Source organism: Cryptomeria japonica, chromosome 1, assembly GCF_030272615.1.
Source record: "Cryptomeria japonica chromosome 1, Sugi_1.0, whole genome shotgun sequence".
NCBI classification, from domain to species: Eukaryota; Viridiplantae; Streptophyta; class Pinopsida; order Cupressales; family Cupressaceae; genus Cryptomeria; species Cryptomeria japonica.
In genome coordinates, this window is record NC_081405.1 from 467,453,915 (window position 1) to 467,480,220 (window position 26,306).

A 26,306-nucleotide genomic window follows, 5' to 3' on the forward strand; every position below is an offset into this window, starting at 1 on the left:
TAAGAGTAAACCCAATCATATTTAAAAGAGGTGCCATATTCTTTAAAAAATCAAATATGTTTTTTAACAATGTAAACAATTACGGTACTGTATTAGAATAATGTGGACTCCATTTCCTCAAGTTTACCAAACAAAGTATGCAATGCATTATATAAACTACTTGCTGCTCTTGGCCTTGGTACCGGCCCAAGAAGAACATCCCATGATGAAATGTAAGGATCTCCATAAAAGCGGTGATTTGTATCAGAACGAGTTGTCATGACATTGCCTTCCAAAGATGCTCCCAGAAAAGCACCTAAATCCAACATTAGTAGATTGTGTCAAATCCAAATCCATGAAGCCTTTGAAATTACAAATATATTAAACTTGTTGTACAATAAAAATCACTGAGATATCCACAGCCAAATATTTTCCTTTTGTAAATAATTTGCTACATATGAGTCCATTTCAAATCTAGGAAAAACTGCCAGAAACAGAATTCAAGATCTTATTAACATGTGATGCCTTCCAAAGTATGGCAATGTGAAAGAGATTTCTAAACCTTGAATTGCTCAAACAGCTGCAAACTTCAGCAAGGAAAGTATGTGATCGGATTGGAAGGTATTGATTTATTAGTATATTTACTGCTGAGAATAAAAATTTATTGCAATGGCCACAGAAGGAAGCAACCTAGCTGAAAGTGAATTTCCCATTTTAATAAGGAAAAAAAAGTATAAGAGATTTCGTTCTGGCAATGAAACTCCTAGAAGGCATATATCCTCCAAGAAGGAATGAGGTCAGCAATATCGCTTGATTGAATTTGGAACAAGTGGCAGTAGAACCAATTTTTGAATCACACAAATATGAGAGTTAATCGATCTTAATGAGACTTCAGTTATCAAATTATACTATCAAAAGACTAAACCCCCAGTGGGTACTATAGCCAGTAGGAGCTTTATGGTATGCATTAAGTTTGAAAGGTATTTTATTGAATCAAAGACAAAGTCATTAAAGCACTATTGTAGCTTAGCAATCAATTATAGACCTTAAGGAATACATTAAATTAATGACAAATAAACAAAAGATGCAAATGAAATCACAATTGTCATAAATGGCATCAAGACATTCAAAATTAGTATTTTGGAAAGCTCAAATCAATATTTTCCAGAAAATCATGATATTTTATACTCTAAGATCCTAAGATGAAGTTATGGATCATGTTGGTATTTATACTGTTGCAGACTCAATTCCTAAGGTTGGGGGATGTTAGCCTGGGACTATGAGCAATGCACTGAAACTCGTGACTAGGCAACGAATAGTTCAAGACCAACTCTTTAGGTAGGGTAGCCCCCCTTCGTTTAAGGCTACGCTAGGCCTAGGGAGGAGGGAGCATGGAAGGCTAGGGGGTTATCCCTCAAGTTCCAACAAGACAATATATGCTGACATTCCCTGACCGTAGGAATTGAGTGTGTGCTCTAGGGTTTGTGCAAAAATAGTTTAAATCACCAATAGGTCAAATGTGAAATATTAATCAAGATGAGTGGGTGCCATCATCTATGATTAAGTAGCATTAAACAAGATGTTGGAACGTCTCCAGCGTCTCCCCTGAAGATTTGTGGCATGGTTTAACAGCCTCCTGTGAGATCCTTAACTGGGATGGTAGTGGTTTTCTGAACAGGTGCATCTTTTGGGAGAAACGGCCAGCTCAACTCCCTTCGAGTGGTATCAAAGCGGGATCGTAGGATTGAATCCCCTCAGGTAATGCTGAGGGGGAGATTGTTGGAACATGCCCAACATCTTCCCTCGGGATTCATGACATGGTTTAAACGCCTTCTGTGAGATCCTTAATTGGGATGGTAGCAATTTCTTGACAGATGCATCTTTTGGGAGAAATGACCAACTCAACTCTTCGAGTGGTATCCAAGTAGGCACAAGTTCGAATCCCCTCGGGTAACACCACGGGGGAAATTGGTGGAACATGTCCACCATCTCCCCTCAGGGTTCGTGACATGGTTTAACAACTTCCTATGAGATCCTTAACTGGGATGGCAACGGTTTCCTGAACAAGTGCATCATTTATTAATACTCCTCATTTGTAATGGTTGTAATAAGTAAGAAGCTTATCAACTTGCAAGAGGAGACTATAGATGGATATTGACCTACTAGATACACATAAGTTACACTAGGATGTGTCACTCCCCGCCTTCCCCCTGGTCCCTCGCCGCACTAAATCACTTGTCCCTATCCCCAAAGTGGGATGTAAGGGGATGTCCCTTGGCTGCCCCTTGTCTCCAAGGATTTCCAAAAACATTTGTGGGATGTCCTCCATAGAGGTGGGACATCATTCGGGACATATATGATGTCCCTAAACCATTTCAAGGACATCCAAGTGCCACCAACATCATTTGTTTTTAAATGTTAAAAAAAACTCTTTTTTAATGATGAAATTAGAAGTGGTTTGGGAAGGGAGAGCATAAGCCCTTCCACACCCCTTATGCAGCTCTAAAATTCCCACGAATGTTTGCAAGATGTCCTCCATAGTGGTGGGATATCATTGGGGGCATGTAAGATGTCCACCAACCATCTCAAGGATGTCCAAGTTTCCCCAACATCATTTTTTTAAATGTTTGAAAACTACACTTTCATTTTTTAAGGATGAAATTAGGAGTTTGGGTAGGGGAGCGCAAGCCCTCCTACACCCCTTATGCAACCCTAAAATTCCCAAGAACATTTGTAGGATGTCATGTTCCCTCCTTGATCATTAGGTATATCCTCAATGAAACAATTACTATTATTAATTAATATATTTATCAATGAATGATTATTTGGAATTATTAACTATTTATTTATTTATTAAATATTATTATTTAATTAATATTTATTAAATATTATTATTTCATTAATATTTATTAAATAATTATAATATTCTTGAAATGTTCAAATAAAATAAATTAATATTATATTATAATCATTTGGAAATATTATAAAGGAATATTACATATTATTAAATTAATGATATTATTAATAATACAATCATTAATGAAACAATAATATCTATAATAGCCCTACATCTAAATATTAATCCACTAAATTAATTTAATGTCTAAATCTTTAATAAATTAATTTTATGATTAAATATTAATTTATTAAAAGGCCCCAAAGCATGAATGATAAAAAAAACAAGCGATCTTGTTAAAGGTGAAATATATTTATTGCAGCCATCCATGATGCGCAGCAATAATTAAATTCAAGGCCAGGCATAGATTAATATTAATAGACAGAAAATCAAGATAACAGAGGGTGCGATTTGTGAGATGTGTCTTATTTGAATGGTTACTTAATGAAGGAAGATGTCTCTTTGGAATCGGTCCTCTTGGGAGATATAAATGAGATTTGAAAACCAAACGGAAGGGGGAAAAACCTTATTACTCAGACGTAGAAAGGGAAGTAGGAAAAAAACTCAGATAAGGATATATGGCAGAGAATAGGAGAGAGGATCAGATCAGATCGGAACTATTATTAAGTTACAGGCAGTAACATCCTTGTTCTTGATGGTATGCAAGGTGATGTGCTTAATATATGAAACCCGATAATATTCCTATGCAGAATTTAATTAAAATAAAATACAAGATAATAATATAATTATAATTATTATAATATTTTATAAGAACTGGTCTGCAGTAATATATATATTATAATGATATAAGAGAGAGAGAGAGAGAGTATGGTCAGACAAATAAATGTTAGAATATCAATCAGAAGAATTCTTAAGTTAATATCAGAAGGAAGAATATGTTTTATTTCTGTTAAGATTGACAGCATCTAAGAAGTTGGGAAAGGAGATGTGGGGCAGTCTAAAAGATCAATTATAGTTAAAACAAGCCTAAACCAGTAGGGGACATTACATAGGACACCCTCCATAGAGGTGGGACATCACTAGGGCCATATAAGATGTCCCTCAACCATCTCAAGGACATCCAGGTGTACCCAACATTTTTTTTTTAAGTTAAAAAATACTCTTTTTTGAAGGATGAAATTAGAAGGGGTTTGGGATGGGGAATCTCAATCCCTACCACACCCCTTATGGAACCCTAAACATCTTAAAACATAAACTCGTTCCCTAAATAGTTTTTGCCACTTGCCATTTGAGTTTTTTTATAGCTTGAAGAAGAGGAAGGAAAGAAAGTAAACTAAATGAGGAAAGATGAGGGAAGGAAAGCGGGAGACGGTTTGCAGCCACTCTTTGCATTGAACATCATTAGAATAATCACCACGGCCATTCCTTTTAATTTGCTTTGATTTTTTTTGTCAAAAAACTTAAAGCAGTGTTTTTTCTTCTTCTTTTCCAAGTTTGCTCTTTGCTATCATGCATTTCTTTGCAAGTAATAATGAGCAGCAATGGCAAGTAAGGGGATGTTTTTGTTTCTTTTTTTCAAGCTTTCTCTTTGCTATCACACATTTCTTTGCAAATAATAATGAGCAGTAATGGTAAGGGGATGGTTCTGCTTCTTTTCTTTCATATTTTCTCTTTGCTATCACACATTGAAGGTGACGAAGGGCATACCAACATAAACCAAAATGAAGTTGAATGGAATGGTGAGGGGGTTTTGTTCTTTTGAAAACATGCAAAAGGCCCTTTCAATCCTACAAAACTCTTAATGCAATATGTCACCATTTTGGGAAATAACTGGTCCAAAAATGTGGGGGCAACAAGCATTGGTTGTGTCATGTTTGAAATACTGATTTTTATGGGAGATATAGTAGAGTTGGGCACCATTTATTAGGTGAGAGTAGACATAGGGTTAGGGTTTGTGGGTCAATAACTTTTGGAAGAGAGGGTTGAAATGGAAAGTTGGTTAGGAAGAGAGAAGCTAAATCTGTCATCCAATTTAGACTATTCTAGTGTATCATTTGTTGGTAATAGGGGTGAGAGTTCTAGAGGGAAGAGAAAGACCACTTCTCTCATAGATGACAAGAATATAGTGGTAGGTAGGGTTGTCGAATTTGCAAGAACAAGAAAATCTCAATAATACAATAACCAATAAAATATGCCCATGCCATCCCCTTTCATGTGGCACAATCTCCTTATTTTAGAGAGATGTTGAAAAAAATAACACAATTGGATCCTTTTATGCAATCCTTGGAGAACATGGATTGCATACCTCAATCCTTGATGAGCAATATTCAAGGGTAAACATGTTGGTAGAGGACATGAGACATATAGATTAGGATAGGTTGTTCCATTGTCATGGATGGGTGGACTAATATTCAACATCGGCTACTCATTAACATTATTGTTACATGTCCAGCTGGTTCATACTCTCTTGGAGCTATTGATTTCTCTAGAAAGTGCAAGGACGCAAATTTTAAAATTCAACTTTTGAGGGAGGCCATAGAGGAGGTTGGATCTTCAATTGTTGTGCAAGTTGTGATAGATTTAACTCGTGTTTGTAAGTTAGTTGATTTGATGGTTGAAAACACTTATTAACACATTTATTGGACTTCATGTGTTGTAAATGCTTTGAAAAAAAATGGAAAAATAGATTTTGTGAAGACAGTGATGACCAAAGCTAGAGATATACAAATGTTTGTATGTAACCACCACACCTAACTTGCATTATTTTAAAATTCATCAGAGAAATCCCTCAAATTACTGGAGATTAGATATGCTAGAAATTTCATTGTGCTGGAAAGGATGTTGGAAGTGCAATAAAGTCTACAATCCATGGTGGTTCATGGTGAGTGGAGAAAGTGATACAAAAGGTGCTTGATGATGCTCGGTTGTCCACTGTGAGGTGAGAAATTTTAATTTTTTACATTTGCTTTTAATTTCAGTAATTTACTTTTACTTCCTATTTTTGGAAAAAGATAGCATTCGATTTTAAATCTTTTCATTTTATTTTAAAAAACATATATTTATAATAGCTTTTTAATTTTTCAAATGTTGCTTGTAGGTATATTTGCTTTATCATATCACCTAATCTATCGTGGGGATAATTACTAATTAAGTATGCCAATATATAGCCTCCAAGCCTTGGAGAAATTTATGAGGCTTGTAACAACATGCTTGTCCAAATGAAGCAAGCAATTCACAGTAGGAATCTTGTATTGCAATTCTATGATGAACTAGCAGACCTATTGTGACGAAGGTTTCCCCTGGAATTAAAAGTGAGTATTTTGTAGCTTCTACACACAAGGGTGACTCACTCAAGTGATTGGGCTATTCTGTAATATCCCCAACCCTGACCTAACAACACTACTATTTCCTCAATTTTGTAAAGTCTCTAGGAGAGACAAAATTGCAGAAGAATAGACAGATTGACTATTGTAATTAGTTGCATCTATCACATAACATACATCCTCATCTCAAGAAGAACAGTCAACAAACAGAATTAAAAGTGAGTATTTTGTAGCTTCTACGCACAAGGGTGACTCACTCAAGTGATTGGGCTATTCTGTAATATCCCCAACCCTGACCTAACAACACTACTATTTCCTCAATTTTGTAAAGTCTCTAGGAGAGACAAAATTGCAGAAGAATAGACAGATTGACTATGGTAATTAGTTGCATCTATCACATAACATACATCCTCATCTCAAGAAGAACAATCAAAAAACAAATTATCAAGCATGACTGGTTTCTATCAAAGAAGTATCGATCTTGACTAATCATATGATTAATCATTTCCATCAAATGAAACAATGGTTATACAAGGAAACTGAAAAGCCACGAGTTGTATAACCCATTGTTGTTATGAAGTGGCATGAATTGCAAGAGATGTGATTAGGGAGAAGGCATGGGATGTGCTGTTTGAATGCAACCAATCCCTTCGATCAGGGAGGGTATAGATGGAATTGACGTCATTGTGGCAAGGCATCGAAAAGGAATTAAGAGAAAGGGACTGCAGGTTATTCTGGTCTGATCACTATAACTTTACGTTTGCTGCCACAGTACTGATAATTCTTTATCATTATGCATTATATATATATAACAGAATAATAATCAATTATATAAAGTTTATAAACCAAACATGTTTAAGTAATTCTTAAACTAGTATGTAATGTGGGAAAATACTAAATAGCAAGATAATCAATAATTAAATTCAGAATGTCAAACTACTTATAATGTCCATAATACAAAGTGATATGGCCATAACTTTGTCCTAAGTCTTAAAAAATTCCAATTCTTCCATTCCCCAAGGAAGACGGATGCTGTTAGGGAGAGGCAGAGTAAATCCACTCCAAGATGAAAGAGCCCCAAGTATAAAAGGACTGATGTTCCTGACGTCTGGGCTGAATCAGGGAGGTGGTGTCATAGCCCCCTACACAAGCCTATGGCCTCTTCTGGGATTAAGAATGAGAAGGGATTGGGAATTAGGACTGGAGTAATGACTATTAAAATGAATTATGGACATCTTTAATTATCTATTCTGAATTAATGTAATATACTAGGTAGTAATATATGTTTCCCTTTGGGAATTGACAGCCTCCTAATAGGGGACATTACATATGGTATCAGAGCTTTGATCCTGCCATCTTGCAGGGTAAAGTTAAATCAATGAATCATCCTAGTCAATAAGAAAGAATTTAATAATGCATATATTCATGTGTATGCTTCATGTATGCTCCGTGTTTTCATACATTCATGTGTATACTCCGTGTTTTCAAGTGTATGTTCTGTGGTTGGCTCTATATTTTACTTAATCTAGAATATGTGAATAACAAGAACCAATCAATAGGATATGAATTTATCTAGAGAACATTGCATTTGAAGTCATAGATGTGTGTCATGCTTCTAATCCTCATCTAGATATATAAGTTCCTTTTCCTTAACGCTAGAGATATCTATGATATTGTGCAAACGTTACATTTTTAAGTGCTGAGAAAAGACAGGAGATAAAACCTGTCTTAAGCCTACGTCATCTCAAGGGTCATGCATTAAGGATGACATAGTGGAGATTGAATCCAAGAATCATCATAACATTATAAGAATGCTTGTGGGCAAGCATTTTTCCAAGATGGGGAGACTGTAATATCCCCAACCCTGACCTTACACCACTACTATTTCCTCAATTTTGTAAAGTCTCTAGGAGAGACAAAATTGCAGAAGAATAGACAGATCGATTATGGTAATTAGTTGCATCTATCACATAACATACATCCTCATCTCTAGGAGAATGATCAACAAACAAATTATTAAGCATGTCCGGTTTCTATCAAAGAAGTATCGATCTTGACTAATCACATGATTAATCATTTCCATCAAATGAAACAACGGTTAAACAAGGAAACTGAAAAGCCACGAGTTGTATAGCCCATTGTTGTTATGAAGTGGCACAAATTGCAAGAGAGGCAATTAGGGAGAAGGCATGAGACGTGCTGTTTAAATGCAACCAATCCCTTCGATCAGGGAGAGTATAAGATGGAATTGACGTCATTGTAGCAAGGCATCGAAAAGGAATTAAGAGAAAGGGACTGCAGATCATTCTGCTCTGATCACTATAACTGAATGTTTGCTGCCAAGTACTGATAATTCTTTATCATAATACATTATATATATATATATAACAGAATAATAATCAATTATATAAACCAAACATGTTAAAGTAATTCTTAAACTAGTATGTAATTTGGGAAAATACTAAATAGCAAGATAATCAATAATATAATTCAGAATGTCAAACTACTTATAATGTCCATAATACAAAGTGATATGGCCATAACTTCGTCCTACATCTTAAACAATTCCAATTATTCTATTCCCCAAGGGAGACGGGTGCTGTTAGGGAGAGGCAGAGTAAATCCACTCCAAGATGAAAGAGAGCCCCAAGGATGAAAGGACTGATGTTCCCGACGTCTGGGCTGAATTAGGGAGGTGGTGTCATAGTCCCCTAGACAAGCCAATCCCCTCTACTGGGATTAAGAATGAGAAGGGATTAGGATTAGAACTGGTGTAATGACAATATGAAGATGAATTATGGACAACTTTAATTATCTATTCTGAATTAATGTAATATACTAGGTGGTAATATATGTTTCTCTTTGGGAATTGACAACCTCCTAATAGGGGGCATTAGTAGAACAGATTTTATTTCTGTTGTTTTTACAAGTACTCTCATAAAGGAAAAATCTTTGTAAATTTATATTCCAGTTATATATTTTGGTTCGTATTTGTGTACGGGCAGTTAAAATTTTCAGTTACAGGTTCACAACACAAAAGACAGGAATTGATTCACACTATTGTTTTCTGATGTCAGCAGTCCAAAATCGGCTGAATAGAAATCAAAACACTAGACCTAGGTACCACACTGAAATCACTAACCTTGTTGATCATAGCTGTAAAAAAACTCACAGAGGTCAAAACAATCAAGAGGTAGTTGCTGACTCGCTAAGGAACTGCCTGATGCCATGCTCAAGTTTCAAGGCAGATCATCTTCACCTCATTGTAGTTTATTGATCCCACAATCAAATAATGCTGCATTTAAATAACTTTTAAGTAAATAAAGTTAACAATTTAGCCTAAGTTCTAACATAAAACATAAAATAAAAAACCTAAAAAAGAGAAAAAAAGGGACATTCACCACCATAAATATTAATCCTAAAGATTGAACAACATTGCAACATGAATGTTTAGGAATTGCTTCTGTTACAAGCTAAGTAGTAAAACAAAACATTCACGGTGGCAGAATGATATTCACACAATGTTCAATGGCAGAATGAAACAGTAATGAATATGTGAATGTTTAGCAATGTTGGGCGACATAATGAAAGGAGGTCGTGAGCCAGAAAGATTTTAAACATCGATTGGAAAATGGGATAATATTTGGTTTTTGTTGATACTACACTATATCCACACATATCTGGCATTTTAGAGGTTTTCTTTATGTTTTAGGGTTTAAATGTTTTACATAAAATTCATTCGGATACAACACATGACCACATTGCCAAATTCAGATGTATCTGGTGCCACAGGAAGTTTGCCCTAGTTTTCAGTACAAGTAGGTTTTAGTCATAGCCGAGTGGGTATCGTACCTGCATCCTTACTGGGTGTGCAGATACGTGTACAGGGGAGAGGATGGCATATCCGGTAACTATGATCATAAACGTTAACATTTTCACGGTCCATGAGTTTGAATGGGTTTGGTTTTGGAAAACCTGTGTTTATATGACACAGTTTTTCCAAAAGCAACTATATTCAAGAAAGATATTTTTAGTAGTCTTGTGCATTAGATGATGGTGACCTGACTGCCACATTAGCCCAGTCGGCCATAAAGAAATAGTAATTATCACGAATTTAAAATTTTCAATTAAACTATAAAGCAGTGTTCCACGAGTGTTGGGGACGAGGGGACGTGTTTCCGAGACAGGGGGACCAAGGGCCTAAGTTTGGGGACGGCGGGGGGACGGCGGCGGCAAGGGTGGCGGGGTGGTGGTGCTCATATAGTTATACATATACATATAGTACTTGAAAAACTAGTTTTGAAAAGATGTATGACAGTATAACAGTATAAGAATTAGATTTCAAATGAAACTATAGGAAATACCAAGATTACTTAGATTAGTAATATTAATTGCTAAATGCTAAATAAAATTTGACAAATGAAATTGTCAAATTGGAGATTTCTCATTTCTATTATATCGAAAAAGGAAAACGAAAATATGAATATCTGATGCCATTGCAGAGTCTATAATAATAAAGATGATTACATGATTCATCATTACAATGAGTAGCCAAATACAAATACGTGTAGCAATAGCATTACAAAAGAGACTAGAGTCAAAGACAAAATGACAAAACTCAAAATGTAGCTAATGGAGGCCTCTAATTATTCGCGAACTCCTCATTGGCACTGTTGGACTCCTGAAGATCAAGGTCCCTCAAGCTCACACCAACTAGTCCTGCATCTGAAGTGGTAGGATCATCCTCATCAATCTGTGAAGGCTCCTCTGGCTCTACATCCCATCGTGCCGCTGGACTCTCCTTGTACACAAGTGTCTTGTGGTCCATGAGACGCAAAGCACTTTGTACAGCCACAAGCTTCTCTGCTCTCTTAGAGGTAAGTCTGTTCCTCTTAAGAGAGTGGATGAAGCTATATGTAGACCAGTTCCTCTCAGCAGCTGAAGAACTGGAAACCTGGGATAGCAGACGGATGGCTAGAGTGGTGGTCAAAGATTTTGGGCCATGACAATACCACCACAAAAGTGGGTCCTCCTGTGCCATAGTGTCTATATCCATCTTTCCACATCTGAATAACCTCTAAGAGTGGCAAATCTTCCCCACTCAGTGCGCATTGTGCTAGCATCTCTGGAATCAAACATCTTCTCTATGCACCTAAAGAAACCTACCTTCACCTCATCATCCTGAATCGGTGTCAGTCTACCCGATCTAGCCTTGTACCACTTCGGATTCAAGGCAAAGGCAGCCATATGCAAAGGAGTGTTCAACTTGTCCCATCTACGTTGAATGATAGGTCGGATTTGCTCATTGTAGAATGCTAGAGAGGGGTCCTTCACTCGCACAACAGCCCTCATCTGGTCAAGCATAGAGTCAATGCACTCATATACCTTGTAAGAACCTCAAAAGGCCCTCAACTGAGACAACTATCGTTTTGCTGAACCTGTTGCGTTTCAAGTGTGTTCTTTGCAAATAATGACAGCAAATAGAATTTTGACAATCTTAAGCACAAAAAGTAACTAATGGTATCTGCTAGAAATCAATTTGTATTCAACAACACTGATCAAACCCTCATTACATCCATTCATCATTTATTAATACTCAAATAAAAAATAACAACAAGCTAGAGAAGAATTGATAAATACCAGTAAATTCTGTTAAAACCCTTATTTTCCTATTGCTGGTCATACACAGATTTTATGATAGTAAGCTGCAATTTATTCTAAACTGACCCGAAATACTTGCATGTTAGCCCGATGGAAAGACATTGGCAAGGCGTCCCTTCTGGCATTTTTTGGAATTTTTGGACTCCACCTCAGCAAAATCGTACCCTTTCAAGGAAGAAAGGTACGGCAGATCAGCAAGCTGTACATGCACAAAACCCCCATCTATCACACACTTATTCCTGCCTCTGTTCTGACTCTACGGCTGCAATCAATCATTTGCATAAAATTAATAAACCCCTTTCCAATCTGCCCAATCTTGGTTTCTGGATAAAACCAACTGAAAGCAGAATTAGCTGATATTTCACAACCTTTGATGCTGTTGCACAAGAATCCCACGTTTTCTTGCACCGATACCCCTGATCATTGCAGAAGAATCTTCTGCTGAAACCCTTGGCCAAAACTCCTCTCAGAGCTCCAAATCAAATTATCCAAACTCAGCATAATGAAAAGAAGACCTAAAATCTTCTTTAATCTTCTCCATTTAGGGTTGGCACGATTCCCAAGAAAGGTGTGATTTGGCCTTTAATGATGTTTTTAACTTTTATTATTTATTTTTTACTATTGAAGTGTCAAAAAATAAATCATTTTCCATTTAATATAAAATTGGCCCCATCTGATGAGAAATAGACCCTCACTTAAGTTATAACTTAAAGCGACTTTTAAAACATTAAAACATTAAAGTTCGCCATTTAATATTTAATTAAAATAATTAAATATTAATATCTCTCTAAGTATTCATCAGAAATGCTTGCCGTCTGAACTGGAGACTGCCAACCATAATCTGTCCTTGCCCAACCTACTGGCTATAAATAGCAAGACTGCTAAAAATAGAAAGTATCTCAAACGGAGTCCTGGAGACCTCAAACGAAAACCGGACTTGGAGTGCTCGCTTTGAAGATGGTGAATCAAACTCTGGAGGACCCTCTACCCAACCTCATCAGCCTACGAGGGTCAATGATAGGCTAATCTACTCAGCTGACAGATGTCAACGAGAAGGGGACATCACAGTCCGCCCCTCCTGAAATTGCTTGTCCTCAAGCAATCTCAACTCCGGATGCTGTAAAATCTCCTCACTCTCCCAAGTAGCATCCTCTACCGGCAAATCCTTCCATTTCACCAAGTATTTTGTGATAGTTCGTCTCCTGAAATTCCTCTCCCTGAACTCAATGATAGCCTCAGGTACGAGTATCAACTTCCCCTCATCATCTAGGGGTGGTAAGACCGTGGAAGGAACAATACGGTGTCCCAACGCTTTTTTGAGACATGACACATGAAACACATTGTGTACTCTGCTATCTGCCAGTAAATCCAACTCATAAGCCACCTCACCTATACGCCTAGTTACTCTGAAAGGGCCATAATATCGAGGCTTGAGCTTCTTTGCTCAACTCCTCCTGAGAGTAGATTGTCGATAAGGCTGCAACATCAAATACACCATGTCTCCTACCTCAAATGACCTTTCTATCCTCTTCTTATCAGCATATTGTTTTTCCTGATTTTGTGCCTTGGCTATATTTTCCTTAAGAGTCTTCACAATGTCTTGACTCTCCTGTATCATGTCTCCCGCACTAGGCACCCTACTGTCACTCAGCAATAAGTCAATGAAACTGGGAGGTTCATACCCGTACAATGCTGTAAATGGAGTCATCTGAATGGACATGTGGTGAGTGGTATTGTAACAGTACTCACAGAGGTAAATCCACTTCACCCACGCCTTTTGCTGCCCTGAAATATAGTTCCTGAGGTATCCCTCCACCCATTTGTTAACTATCTCAGTCTGGCCATCAATCTGAGGGTGGTAACTAGTGCTCGGTGTAAGCTCGGTCCCACAGAGTCTGAAAAGCTCTTGCCAAAAGTGGCTCAAAAACCACGTGTCCCTATCACTGACAATAGTCCGAGGCAACCCATGTAATCTGAATACCTCTCTGAAGAATAACTCTGCTACCTGAATAGCTGAATAAGTGGTGGTGATCGGATAGAAGTGAGCATACTTCGTCAAACGATCCACAACCACAAATATGCAATCACGTCCCTACACTCTCGGTAACCCTATGATGAAATCCATAGACAAACATTCCCACTTCTTGTCAGGAATTGGAAGTGGCTGAAGTAAACCAGCAGGGTATGTATGCTCCTGTTTATTCTGTTGACAAACAGGGCACTCTCTAACATACTGTAGAACATCCGTCTTGAGCCCTTTCCACGTGAAGCGTTCACGAACCTGTCTGTAGGTTTTGAAAAACCCGAGATGTCCTGCTATTGGTTCATCATGACAAAACCGTAGTACCCTACTCCTCAACTCCAATCCTGGGATCAATTACACTCTCCCCTTGTAAATGATCAATTCATTTACAACTATATACCTACTGTCCACTACTGACCCCTCTATCACACCTGCAGCCCAGCTATCTTTGGCGTATTCTGCCACTATAATATGCCGCCAATCCTCTGCTATCTGGACCATAGAATTCAGGTGGAGATGACGTGACAAGGCATCTGCAACTACATTCTATGTGCCTTTGATATAGGAAATATCAAAGTTGTAAGCCTGAAGTTTGCTGACCCACTTTTGTTGCCTATCATTTAAGTCACGCTGCCCAAGGAAATGTCTCAAACTATTGTGGTCAGTCTTAATGCAGAACTTGCTGCCCACTAAGTACTGTCTAAACTTGGCCAGTGCATGCATTATGGCCAACATTTCCTTATCATAAATGTTGTAAATTCTCTTAGGTCCATGGAGTTTCCTACTCTCATAAGCAATAGGGTGCTTGTCCTGCATAAGCACCGCCCCAATGCCCTCACCAGAGGCATCACATTGTAACTCAAATGACTTCGAGAAGTCAGGTGTAGCAAGTACTGGACATGAAGTCATGAGCTCCTTGAACCTCTCAAAACACTCCTGGGCCTCAGGAGTCCATAAGAAGGTACCCTTTTTCATCAAGTCTGTCAAAGGTGCCGCATGGTGCGAATAACTGTTAACAAAACGGCAGTAGAAACCACATAGGCCCAAGAACCCACGCAATTGAGTGAGGTTCACTGGAGTAGGCCAATCTACAATAGCACAGATCTTCTCGGAATCCATCCGCACTCCCTCTGCACTGATAATATGGCCCAAGTACAATAACTCAGTCATTCCAAGGTCACATTTGGATTCCTTGGCATACAAGGACTCCCTGCTCAGAATGCTCAAAACTGTATCTAAGTGACTGAGGTGCTCCTCCCAAGTTCGACTGTAAACCAGTATATCATCAAAGAACACCAATACTGATTTCCTCAACTGATGTCTAAAGACTTTGTTCATTGTGGACTGGAAAGTAGCAGGAGCATTGGTTAGCCCAAATGGCATAACCACAAACTCAAAATGTCCATAATGACAACGAAAAGCAGTCTTCTCAATATCCTGCTCACGAACACTAATCTGGTGATAGCCTGATCTCAAATCAATCTTTGAAAAATGACAGACCCCATGTAATTCATCTATGAGCTCATCAATACGCGGAATGGGATATCTGTTTTTGATCATCCACTTATTAAGGACCCTGTAATCAATACACATCCGCAATGTGCCATCCTTCTTCTTCACCAAAACAACTGAAGAAGCAAAGGGGGACTTACTAGGCCAAATATGTCCCATGGCCAGAAGCTCATGTATGGTTTTCTCTATTTCATCTTTTAGGCGCTTCGGATGTCTATATGGAGTAATCATCACTGGCTTCACTCCCTCCTCTAGCTCAATGATGTGCTCAAAACCCCTATCTGGTGGCCTCCCTGATGGTATGTCACTGAAAACCTTGCTATGTTTGGTTCTCAGTATCTGAATGTCAGGATGATATTCAACTTTTTGGGCATCCTGTTGTATGGGCATGATCATACACTCTGTTGCCCACTCAGTCTGATCATGGCGTACAAGCCTCTCCATCCGCCTGAGTGTAATCATTCTGAAATTGTTGTCCTTAATCGCTTTCAGCACATGTGTTTTCTCATCAATGGTGAAAGACATCTCCATCTCTTGCAAGTCAAGTGTAAACTTCCCTAGTCCATGCAACCACTTCATACCAAGGACCAAATCTATGTCTCCCATCTGAACCACATAGAAATCAGTCTTGAATTCATAATTGTTTACACGTAATGGGAGTTGTGTAATCATCCTATTACACTTTAAAGTGTAACCATCTGCCACCCTCACACGAATGCCCTCAAACTCCTCTGTTTGGACTCCTCTCTTCTCCACCAACCTGGCATCAATAAAGTTATGTGTGGCTCCGGTATCCAGCAGTGTAATAACTTTCTGACCAGCAAGTACTCCCCTCATTCTAAATGACCCTTCCTGCTGAATACTCGTGAGAAGTGCCTCCTTAAGGTGTTCATCACCTTCTGCATCCATTTTGTCAAGTCTCGGAGGACCCTGTGTGTCATCTTCAGCCTCTAAATTCTCATAACCAGCAGGCTGACCTTCATGATCAGATTCAGAATCTTCATAATATGCCCACATTACTCTGTTTGCCCTGCCCTTAGGCCTCAAAGGACAACCATGGTTGGCATCATATGGACCTTTGCAATAAAAACAGAGTTTCTTTTGCCTTAAATTGTTAAGTGTCTCCCGATCTAAGGGAGGGGCTGCTGGCTTTGGTTTGTAATCATTTCTAAAGTCTGATTTTTCTTTCCCTTTGCTAAAATTCCTATTATCTTTGAAAGATGTTGATCCTTTTGACCCAAATTTATTCTGAGTGGCTATCACATCCATACTCCGTGCCTTTTTAATGGCGAGTAGAAGTGTTGGGGGATCAAATGCCTTTACCCAGCCTCTCAACAGCTCCATGAGTCCCTCTATAAACATAACTACTAATCACTGATTTCACATGTTATTTACCATGCATGACAGCTTCAAAAACTCTGAAACATACACCTCCAAGTTCCCTGTTTGTTTCAGCTGTGCTAACTCCCAGAAGTATGACTCAGGGTCTTTCTTATCAAACCTCTCTACTAACAAATCAGTGAGCTCCTGGTAGATGGTAATCTCATCATGTTGGAGAGTGATGAGTCCATTATGCCACCACTCATGTGCAGTACCGTCCAAGTGTAAGGTTGCAAACTTAATTGCATCCCTTTCAATCATGGGTCTCAGTGTGAAGTATGTATCCAATTTATGGATCCAAGACCTCGCTGTAACTACATCGCTGCCATCATAATAAGGTAGAGTGAGCTTGCTTGTGGCAAACTCAAGCTCTCTATGTTGGAAACGAGGCCTCCTCTCTTGTCTATTTCTCTCTAAATCCTGTTTTTGCCTCATGAACTGATCAAAATTCAGATTCTGCCTCACATCAGGTGGAAGAAGACTCCACTCATCATGTACCGTCATAACATTGTCAACAAAGACAGGCTCTGCCTCAGCTCTGGCAACATCCTCAGGTTCTTCTGCCAAGAAATTAGGCCTTGAAGGCCTGTCAACTGTGCGTGTAGCTACCCTACGAGGCCTAGGAATATTGGCTACACTCCTATTGTCCTCTGGTTCTTGATTGTTTCGGTTTGGAGGATTCATATGCTCCATCATGGTGGTGAGTGCTTGTAAAGCCTGAGCAACCTGCTGCTGCCCCATAGCCATAGTCCTAAAAAATTCTCGAGTCTCCTCATCCTCAGTTCTGTGGCCTCTGGGTGGTCTGCCTGCATGCTTGTCACCCATAGTATCTGACTGCTTGTTATTGCTTTGTTCTCCTTCAAGGAGGGCTCTACTGCATGTGTAATACCTGTGTGAACCCTTTTCCTATGACTGCATGTAACTGCTAACCCCTTAGGATGGCAGGATTTAGCTCTGATACCACTGTAAGAACCTCAAAAGGCCCTCAACTGAGACAACTATCGTTTTGTTGAACCTGTTGCGTTTCAAGTGTGTTCTTTGCAAATAATGACAGCAAATAGAATTTTGACAATCTTAAGCACAAAAAGCAACTAATGGTATCTGCTGGAAATCAATTTATATTCAACAACATTGATCAAACCCTCATTACATCCATTCATCATTTATTAATACTCAAATAAAAAATAACAAGAAGCTAGAGAAGAACTGATAAATACCAGTATATTCTGTTAAAACCCTTATTTTCCTATTGCTGGTCATACACAGATTTTATGACAGTAAGCTGCAATTTATTCTAAACTAACCCGAAATACTTGCATGTTAGCCCGATGGAAAGACATTGGCAAGGCGTCCCTTCTGGCATTTTTTGGAATTTTTGGACTCCACCTCAGCAAAATTGTACCCTTTCAAGGAAGAAAGGTACGGCAGATCAGCAAGCTGTACATGCACAAAACCCCCATCTGTCACACACTTATTCCTGCCTCTGTTCTGACTCTGCGGCTACAATCAATCCTTTGCATAAAAATTAATAAACCCCTTTCCAATCTGCCCAATCTTGGTTTCTGGATAAAACCAACTGAAAACAAAATCAGCTGATATTTCACAACCTCTGATGCTGTTGCACAAGAATCCCACGTTTTTCTGCACCGATACCCCTGATCACTACAAAAGAATCTTCTGCTGAAACCCTTGGCCAAAACTCCACTCAGAGCTCCAAATCAAATTATCCAAACTCAGCATAATGAAAAGAAGACCTAAAATCTTCTTTAATCTTCTCCATTTAGGGTTGGCGCGATTCCCAAGAAAGGTGTGATTTGGCCTTTAATGATGTTTTTAACTTTTATTATTTATTTTTGACTATTGAAGTGTCAAAAAATAAATCACTTTCCATTTAATATAAAACTGGCCCCAACTGATGAGAAATAGACCCTCACTTAAGTTATAACTTAAAGCGACTTTTAAAACATTAAAACATTAAAGTTTGCCATTTAATATTTAATTAAAATAATTAAATATTAATATCTCTCTAAGTATTCATCAGAAATGCCTGCCGTCTGAACTGGAGACTGCCAACCATAATTTGTCCTTGCCCAACCTACTGGCTATAAATAGCAAGACTGCTAAAAATAGAAAGTATCTCAAACGAAGTCCTGGAGACCTCAAACGAAAACCAGACCTGGAGTGCTCGCTTTGAAGATGGTGAATCAAACTCTGGAGGACCCTCTACCCAACCTCATCAGCCTACGAGGGTCAGTGATAGGCTAATCTACTCAGCTGACAGATGTCAACTAGAAGGGGACATCACACACCTCTCCAAGGTTAGGTGCATCCCCATCCCCATATCTGATCACCTAGAATACTGGAGAAATGATGGAGACAATGTATTTTGCATCAGTCCAAAACACATCACTCTTCACTATCTCCTTCACCCTTCTCCCCTGCTCTGTCTTGGCCTCAACCCACCTATTCCACTCATTAGTCATAACCATGAGTTGCAATGCCTCTTGCAACTCAATCATTCTCTCCAAGAGAATGAAATAGGATGCATATCTAGTCTCAACTGGTTTCAAGAACTCCTTCTTCGCAAAGGTCTTGAAGAGTGCATGTGAAGTGTGGTGGTTGCAGATAAACATCTGCACATCTCTCGCATCGGTGACCACTCTAATCCAGTCTATCTTCCCCATGTCCTTGAGTGCATTGTTCATGGCATGCACACAACATGGGGTCCACCAAATGTGTCTATAGGCTGCCTCAATGAGTCTCCCTGCTGCTCTACACACATGGGCTGCATCTGTCACTACTCGGACCACATTTTGTGGCCCAACCTCCTCAATAGCCTCCCTGAGGACCTGAAACTAGAAATCAGCATCTTTACGATGCCCTGTACAATCGACTACTCTAAGGAAGTATGGGCCCTCTGCACATGTGACCATGACGTTGATGAGTGGACGATGGCTAATGTCCGCCCACCCATCCATAACTATGTTGCACCCCGATGCCACCCAACATGCCTTCATCTTCCCCATCAAAATATTGATCTTGGAATAGCATTTATCCAAGATCGAGGTCCTCATTTTCGTCTCCCCTAGTGGCACATAAGATGGTCCTCCCTTGGCCACCATAGCCATCATCTCCCAATAATAAGGAGATCGTGTAACATGAAATGGAATGCCATTGGCAAATAAGAACTTGCCAATGGATTCATCTATCTCATCTCTTAGCTGCACATTAAACATATCAGTAATGGGGTTGCTTTGTGGTGTCTGCAACCTATGATTCCCATCCAGGGCGGGAGTAGAAGTGGAAGTGGATGGAGATCCAAACACCATTCCTCTCGTCTGCGAAGCATGAGAAGTATGTGGCACATTCTGGTTGCCCTGAAGTGCTGCCCTAGCAGACAAAGTAGTAGGCATTGAAATATTTGTGTCATCTGGAACCCCCCAAAGCCTGTTAAACTCAATTATGTACTGTATATTTTTAGCTTCCTCCAAAAACTTACAATGTTTCATGCCTTTTCCTCTCCAAAACAAAAAGTGTGCATTCACCCTACTAATGCTACCAAACCATTCAATGTCACAAAAGTTGCACTTCCACTTCCTTGTTCCCCCACTTGAATGTGATGTGCCTTGTACTGATATTCATGAAGCAAACTGTTTTAGAGGAGACTTAGGATCAAAATGACCCCTAGCATATGGTGCCAACAACTCTGAAGGGCAACCTGTACTAGCTGGTGCACTCGCCATAGAACTAGATTGGGCTCCAGGATCAGCCCCATGGTCACCCCCCTCATTTTCAGGTTCATATTCTGAATCATTCTCACTATGAGAATGGATTTCCATGTCATCTTCACTCATGCCTTGGGAGCTCATTGTGAAATTGACACTGCATTTCACAAAATAAAAATAAAAATAAAATCAGCCTAGTTTAACAATATATTTTTTTCCTATTCATCTCAAAATGAGATTTGATGTTGAATATTGAGGTCATTCATCATTTTGCCCTCAAGATTCAACATCAAATCTCATTTTGAGATGAATAGGGAAAAAAAATCCAAAAATGACATAGAACAATGAAAATCAGAAAATAAAACCAAAAGAACAAGAGGAAAAAGTTGAAAAACCCTACCTTGTGCTTAAAAAATCTCTCCAAAATGTAGAAGAATCTTTTTCTTCCTCTTCTTCTTGCTTCTTCTAGTTCCTATCACGCTTGCAATCACTTTTCTCACCCCTTCAATCAGTCTTCTTCAAGTTTTTCCTCCTCTTCAGCTTGCTGGAAAAAAAATCAGTTTTCCAACATGAGAGTGAAATCTGAAAAAAACATGTTTTTGTGTTGTTTTGGGGGAAAGAGTGGGGCCCACGACCAATTAGGGTTACCCCTTAACCCCCCAAAAAGTCACATGTTTATAAAAAAATGCTTTTTTTGTTTGCTTTTGACGTGGGGTGACGGGAGACGTCTGGGCGTCTCCCCGTCCCTCGAGAGACGTCTCTCGAGAGATGGGGAGATGCCCAGACGTCTCCAAGTCTCGACGTCTCCCTGGGAGACGTGGAGACGTCTTGGCGGCGCTTGGGTGGCAGTGGCGGGACGGCGGGGGACGTCGCGTCCCCGTCCCCCCGTCCACGTCTCTCGAGAGATGGGGAGATGCCCAGACGTCTCCAAGTCTCGACGTCTCCCTGGGAGACGTGGAGACGTCTTGGCGGCGCTTGGGTGGCAGTGGCGGGACGGCGGGGGACGTCGCGTCCCCGTCCCCCCGTCCCCGAGACGTTTCTTACGAGGAGACGTGGCCAAAAAGGGGGGGGACGCGTCCCTGTGGAACACTGCTATAAAGCCATATATGGATCTCACTACTAAGCCAACAACGTCATAAATTAATGATAATGTGATAATATTGCGGTCATATTGATGTTATGATGATGCCAATACATCTAGATCTTCTCCATCTGTTGTGTACTCTGTTTTATAGTTGCTTCACAGTGTCCTCAATGCTCTTAAAAATACATTTCTGTTAAGTGCTTTATAGTTGCTTCACAGTGTCCTCAATGCTCTTAAAAATACATTTCTGTTAAGTGTAGCACTTGTCTGGGCCATGGCAAAAAAGGCATAACCAATGAAACATTTGATAAAGCCTTTTTTATCTCTTGTAAAGGTGATTATATCAACACAACTAACATGCACTTCACAAATTTGATATCAATAATATGCACACTACAAAATAAAAACAGAGCTAATTTTACAGACTAACCTTTGCTATAGCTATATGTATAACAAGCAGCAGTCCCCCCATCTCCTGCACAAAGATCTGCTTCAGCAACCCTTCCAACAGGTCCAGCAGTTGCACTCAATCCAGCTCCAATTGAAATGTTAAGACGACCACTAAAAGCTTTTATCGCCTTAGAATTTCGAAGGACAATAATAAAATCTGTGAGTTCTCCTCCTGCCTATTTAAAGTCAATGTCAGATAGCTTTCTCAGAGAATCCATTCATGTTTCTAAATGGCTCATATAACCTTTTAGGACTCATCTAAAAAATAATCATCTTAAGCTTCAGTAAATAAAAATCATACGTCCAAAACCATTTAAAACAAGCACAGAGAAAAATCCCTTCAAGAAAAGAAAAGATTTGTCCAACTGGAAGAATAACTTACTTGTGCACCCCAGCCCATACCACAACAAGCAATAGCTGATGGTGCAGACCAGGTACCATCCACTCGCCGAGCAAGGACCAGTCCAGTCCCTACCTTATATGTCACCACCATTCCTACTTTAACGGCAGTTAGTATAGCAAGACCTCTTGCACCTTTAAGAACAGCATTAGGAATCAACTTGTCTGCACTGATACCTCCGATCTGTACATCAAGGACTATTCAATCAATATTAAAGAGTAGTTACAATATAACCTTTCAATTTTCATTTATAAAAGACTAAAGCTCAAGTTGAATTGGTTCTTGTGGAAAGTAACATGGGAGGAAAATATTCTGGAAATAACAATTTATCACCATTCCTACCTGGTAATAGCTCCGTATTGTATTAGTTGCTTTGTAAATTTCCTGCTCCATGGTAAAACCCAACGGACTGTTCAGCCAACCTCTCATACATGTCATATCTGTAACATCATGGGTTGCAATCTGTGATGCATTGCTCACCCTATCTGCTAAGATTCTTTGTATTGGTTCAAGCCTCTGATAACATATATCACAAACCCTTTGTGGATTCCTCTCCTGAAACTTAACAGGAAGTAAACACCTTCCAGTGGAGCAATTACGACAGAATATGCCCCCACAGAGGCGGCAATGATGACGGCCACATATTACAGGTTTGAAAAGAGTTCGACACTGTAAGCAACAATTTGCAGTGCTATCTGGCATCCACTGTGGAGGCTCAGCTTCTAATGTAGCTCTTACCACTCCTATGTCCACACCACAAGGTGTTGAAAAATGTGGAACACTTGGGTATTTCTCCTTGCAAGATGGAATTACATTAACTGTTGAGCTTATTCTTTCAACATTAGAAGATACTCCAGGCCATATTAAGTCCTGCTCAAGAGACTTGGACCTGGTAAGTGAATCGTTTTCCCTTTTGATGCGAGGACGTACTGCATTACCAACACTATTCCATGCACAGAAATCTGCAGACATGTCCTCATGAGGCATTAAGTCTTTCTTTGGATCAGCAACAGCATTTTCAGGATTTTTGGGAGCTGACACATGAACCCAAGCGCCAGGTTCTTCAGAAGGTTGAGACCCATATGGCAATGCCTCTATATTCATCTAAACAATTGATCACAGTATTGTCTGTGATCAGTATATAGTATGATACTGTTTTTCTGTCTTCAGATGTATCAAAATAAAAGCTTCTATAAGTTTCAAATTCAACCTTGCATACATTAGAAAAATGAAAACATTACAGCCAAAACGTTGTAAATATGAAAAACATAAGTAAATAGTCAGTTGTATATTTACACACAATTAACAATATTACAAACTTAAGAAAACAGAAAATATTTTCTCAGAAAATGAATGAATAAAATAACAACGCAAAAGTGAGAATATTGCTGACTAAAATATAAGTTTTAGAATCAAGTTGTCATCAACCTTGTAAATCCTATGTCATTTATCGTTCCAACATCCTTGTCAAGGTGTCTCTAGGCACCTAGGGTGTTATTGATGTAATAATTTTCCACCTATAGTTTGTAAATGCATTCATAAGGGATGACGGTGTTCAATAAAAAAAAAAATTTATTTGTAACTGATATTAATTAACTCCTTACGGGGGAAGGAGGGGTACTTGGAAAGGAGCATCCATTGGTGTTCATGAAGGTTACTCTTTGTTTTGGAGAAATATTTGATGTCTCTTATGTTTCTGAGGGAGAATCCAAAGGATAGGTAGCTTGGTTTTTGCAAGAGGACTTTTGGTACCCCTGTTTTTTTGGGAAACTAACTATCAGTTTCCCTCCTCCAATAACTCTATAAATTGGAGCCTTGGGATGAAGATTTCATTTTGAGTTTTCACAAGAGCTGTCAGGTTGAAGACGAAGGAAGGAGATGAAAAGTGTGCTGTATTGCAATCCTGCTTTTGAATATAATATGTACTTGGCCTCTCTTCTTGAGGGAGTTCTTTTCCTGCGAGGGTTTCTCCACATTAAATCTGTGTTATGAACTTATGATGTTTTCGTGTGGGTCGCTAATTTCTCTGTAGCTGAGTTGTTTCAATAAACTACATATGGTATTCTACAATTAAGGTTTAATAAGTTTTCATTATTCAAAGAACATAATTTCAGATTTGTAAAACTGATTTTCAGATTTCCATCTAGCAGTTGTTTTACCTTTTATTCCCAATTATAAATTTCTTATAGCAGACTACAGCAGCAAGAACTAAAGCAAACACGGTCGACAAACTTCTGTGACCGAAATGATAGATGCACAACAATGAAATTCTCAAGAATGAACCAAGCATAATATTGAAGACAAAAACAATTAAGTACATTCTACATTGAAATGTAAATCATACTTATAAAACTAAAAGAACATCCAAAACTAAAGGTCCTTATGAGTCAAAACATATCAGGCACCAATTAGATACTTATGGATCATGTAAAAAAGATATTGTTAAGGAAAACTTGAAATATTGCCCAAAGACCTAAATTATAAGATTCCAAAGGGTACTATAACTCAATTTCAAACAATGCTGATGGACGGGGCAACTGAAAAGCACTCAAATTGATAGAACAATATGATCACAGAGGAACCCTCCATCCTCTTGGTCTCCTACAACGTTACCTGTTTTCTAGTTGTTCCAAAACCCACTGGACTTTGGGTAGGGTAGACTTCTTAATGCGCGCAACACAGGTAAGACTATTGAGCTTTTACCTTTTGCTACAGCAATGTAATTTCGGGTACTTCGGTTCGCCTAGATCTTACAAGCGGTTTGTATCCCTTGTTGGATAATCTCTCCAGCCAAAGCTCCAGCTCAGGTGTCTTAATAAGTATGAGCTAGCAATTGAGCCTTGAGCCTTGAGCCTCACCTCCTCGATAATTGAAAAAATCTTACTGGGTACATTGAGTAGTCCGATTATTCTCAATTATTTTGGTTCATTTTTATTTGCATAATTAGAAGAGAAATCAAAGCGATCTTCTATTTGCAGGTCAACCAACCCGAAAGACGGGGGCTTTATAACTTCAATGTTCAAGACATGGGATAATGTAGATCACTGGTTATAAGGGCTGCTAACTCTACACAAAGACTAAGATAGATCAAAGGCATTGAATTACAAAATCGTCCTTTTAAGTCTACAAAAATCTGATACATCTGCAAAAAAGGATAAGTTATTTGGAGGACCAATGATTATCTGAAACAAGATAATCCGAGCCTCATGCGAAAAAATAGCAAACTCAAACACAATGAATCAAATAAATACCGGGCGTAATTCGATGGCATACCTTCTAGATGGCTATAATTCTAAATTTGATTAGTCAAGCTGGTACTTGAATTGAATGCGGTTGTTTTTCAGGCGCCACGATTGTCCTTCAAGGTTTCTTTTTCCATTGAATGATTATAAATGATCTTCCGTCTTTTGGAAGTAAGGTATTGTTTGTCGCAAAAGTAGGACATTTTAAGCGAGCTTAACCTTTCACGTTTCCTTTTACTTCCCACGTAAATTTTCTTCTTGTATTTCCTACTAACTAGGTATTGCACCATCATATTTTGAAAAATAAAAAACGAAAAAATGGAAGTTGTTTGGAAGCATAGTTGAACACAAATTAGTAAATGGGTACAAGGAAAAAATAAAGAGCAAAAAATAAAATATTTAACAATGGTATTATTTTAAGATATATTATTAAAAGAGAGATAAGGTGAGAATGAAGTGATAAGGAGAGAAAGTAAAATTGTGGAGATATAAGGTGATAATGGAGCGATAAGGAGATCAGAGTGATAAGGAGAGACAATTGCAATAAGGTACAGAGATAGGACAAGATGATAGGGCCAATGCATAGAGGTGTTTATACTTCAATTATGAATTCGGGGATGAGGCCCCCTGATTTGTGGTCTCACTTGGCGATTGGACCAGGCTAAAAATC

General features: G+C 38.8%; 1 protein-coding gene across 8 annotated transcripts; it reads right to left on the reverse strand.

The window, feature by feature from the left end:
• LOC131071464 (uncharacterized) lies at positions 1 to 25,854 on the reverse strand. 8 transcript variants are annotated; one of them, XM_058007362.2, is made up of 5 exons: positions 25,668 to 25,854; positions 22,737 to 23,498; positions 22,377 to 22,577; positions 21,975 to 22,170; positions 1 to 295 (listed from the first exon to the last, which is right to left on the reverse strand). In XM_058007362.2, exons 2-5 carry the CDS (start codon positions 23,496 to 23,498, stop codon positions 93 to 95), a joined length of 1,362 nt encoding a protein of 453 aa, XP_057863345.2. In that variant the 5' UTR covers positions 25,668 to 25,854; the 3' UTR covers positions 1 to 92. The 8 variants fall into 8 exon arrangements, with proteins under 8 accessions (XP_057863345.2, XP_057863336.2, XP_057863297.2 ...); XM_058007353.2 differs by having other exon boundaries at positions 22,737 to 23,554; XM_058007314.2 differs by having other exon boundaries at positions 22,737 to 23,558; positions 25,668 to 25,853.
• Positions 25,855 to 26,306: the final 452 nt, after the last annotated feature.

Excerpts from the sequence above, each read along its gene's own strand:
- LOC131071464 (XM_058007362.2), bottom strand. The coding sequence starts at position 23,498 with ATGAATATAGAGGCATTGCCATATGGGTCTCAACCTTCTGAAGAACCT. Across the intron at positions 22,578-22,736 it reads CAATACGGAGCTATTACCAG|ATCGGAGGTATCAGTGCAGA; the intron begins GTAGGAATGGTG and ends CTTGATGTACAG. Across the intron at positions 296-21,974 it reads TACATATAGCTATAGCAAAG|GTGCTTTTCTGGGAGCATCT; the intron begins GTTAGTCTGTAA and ends TGTTGGATTTAG.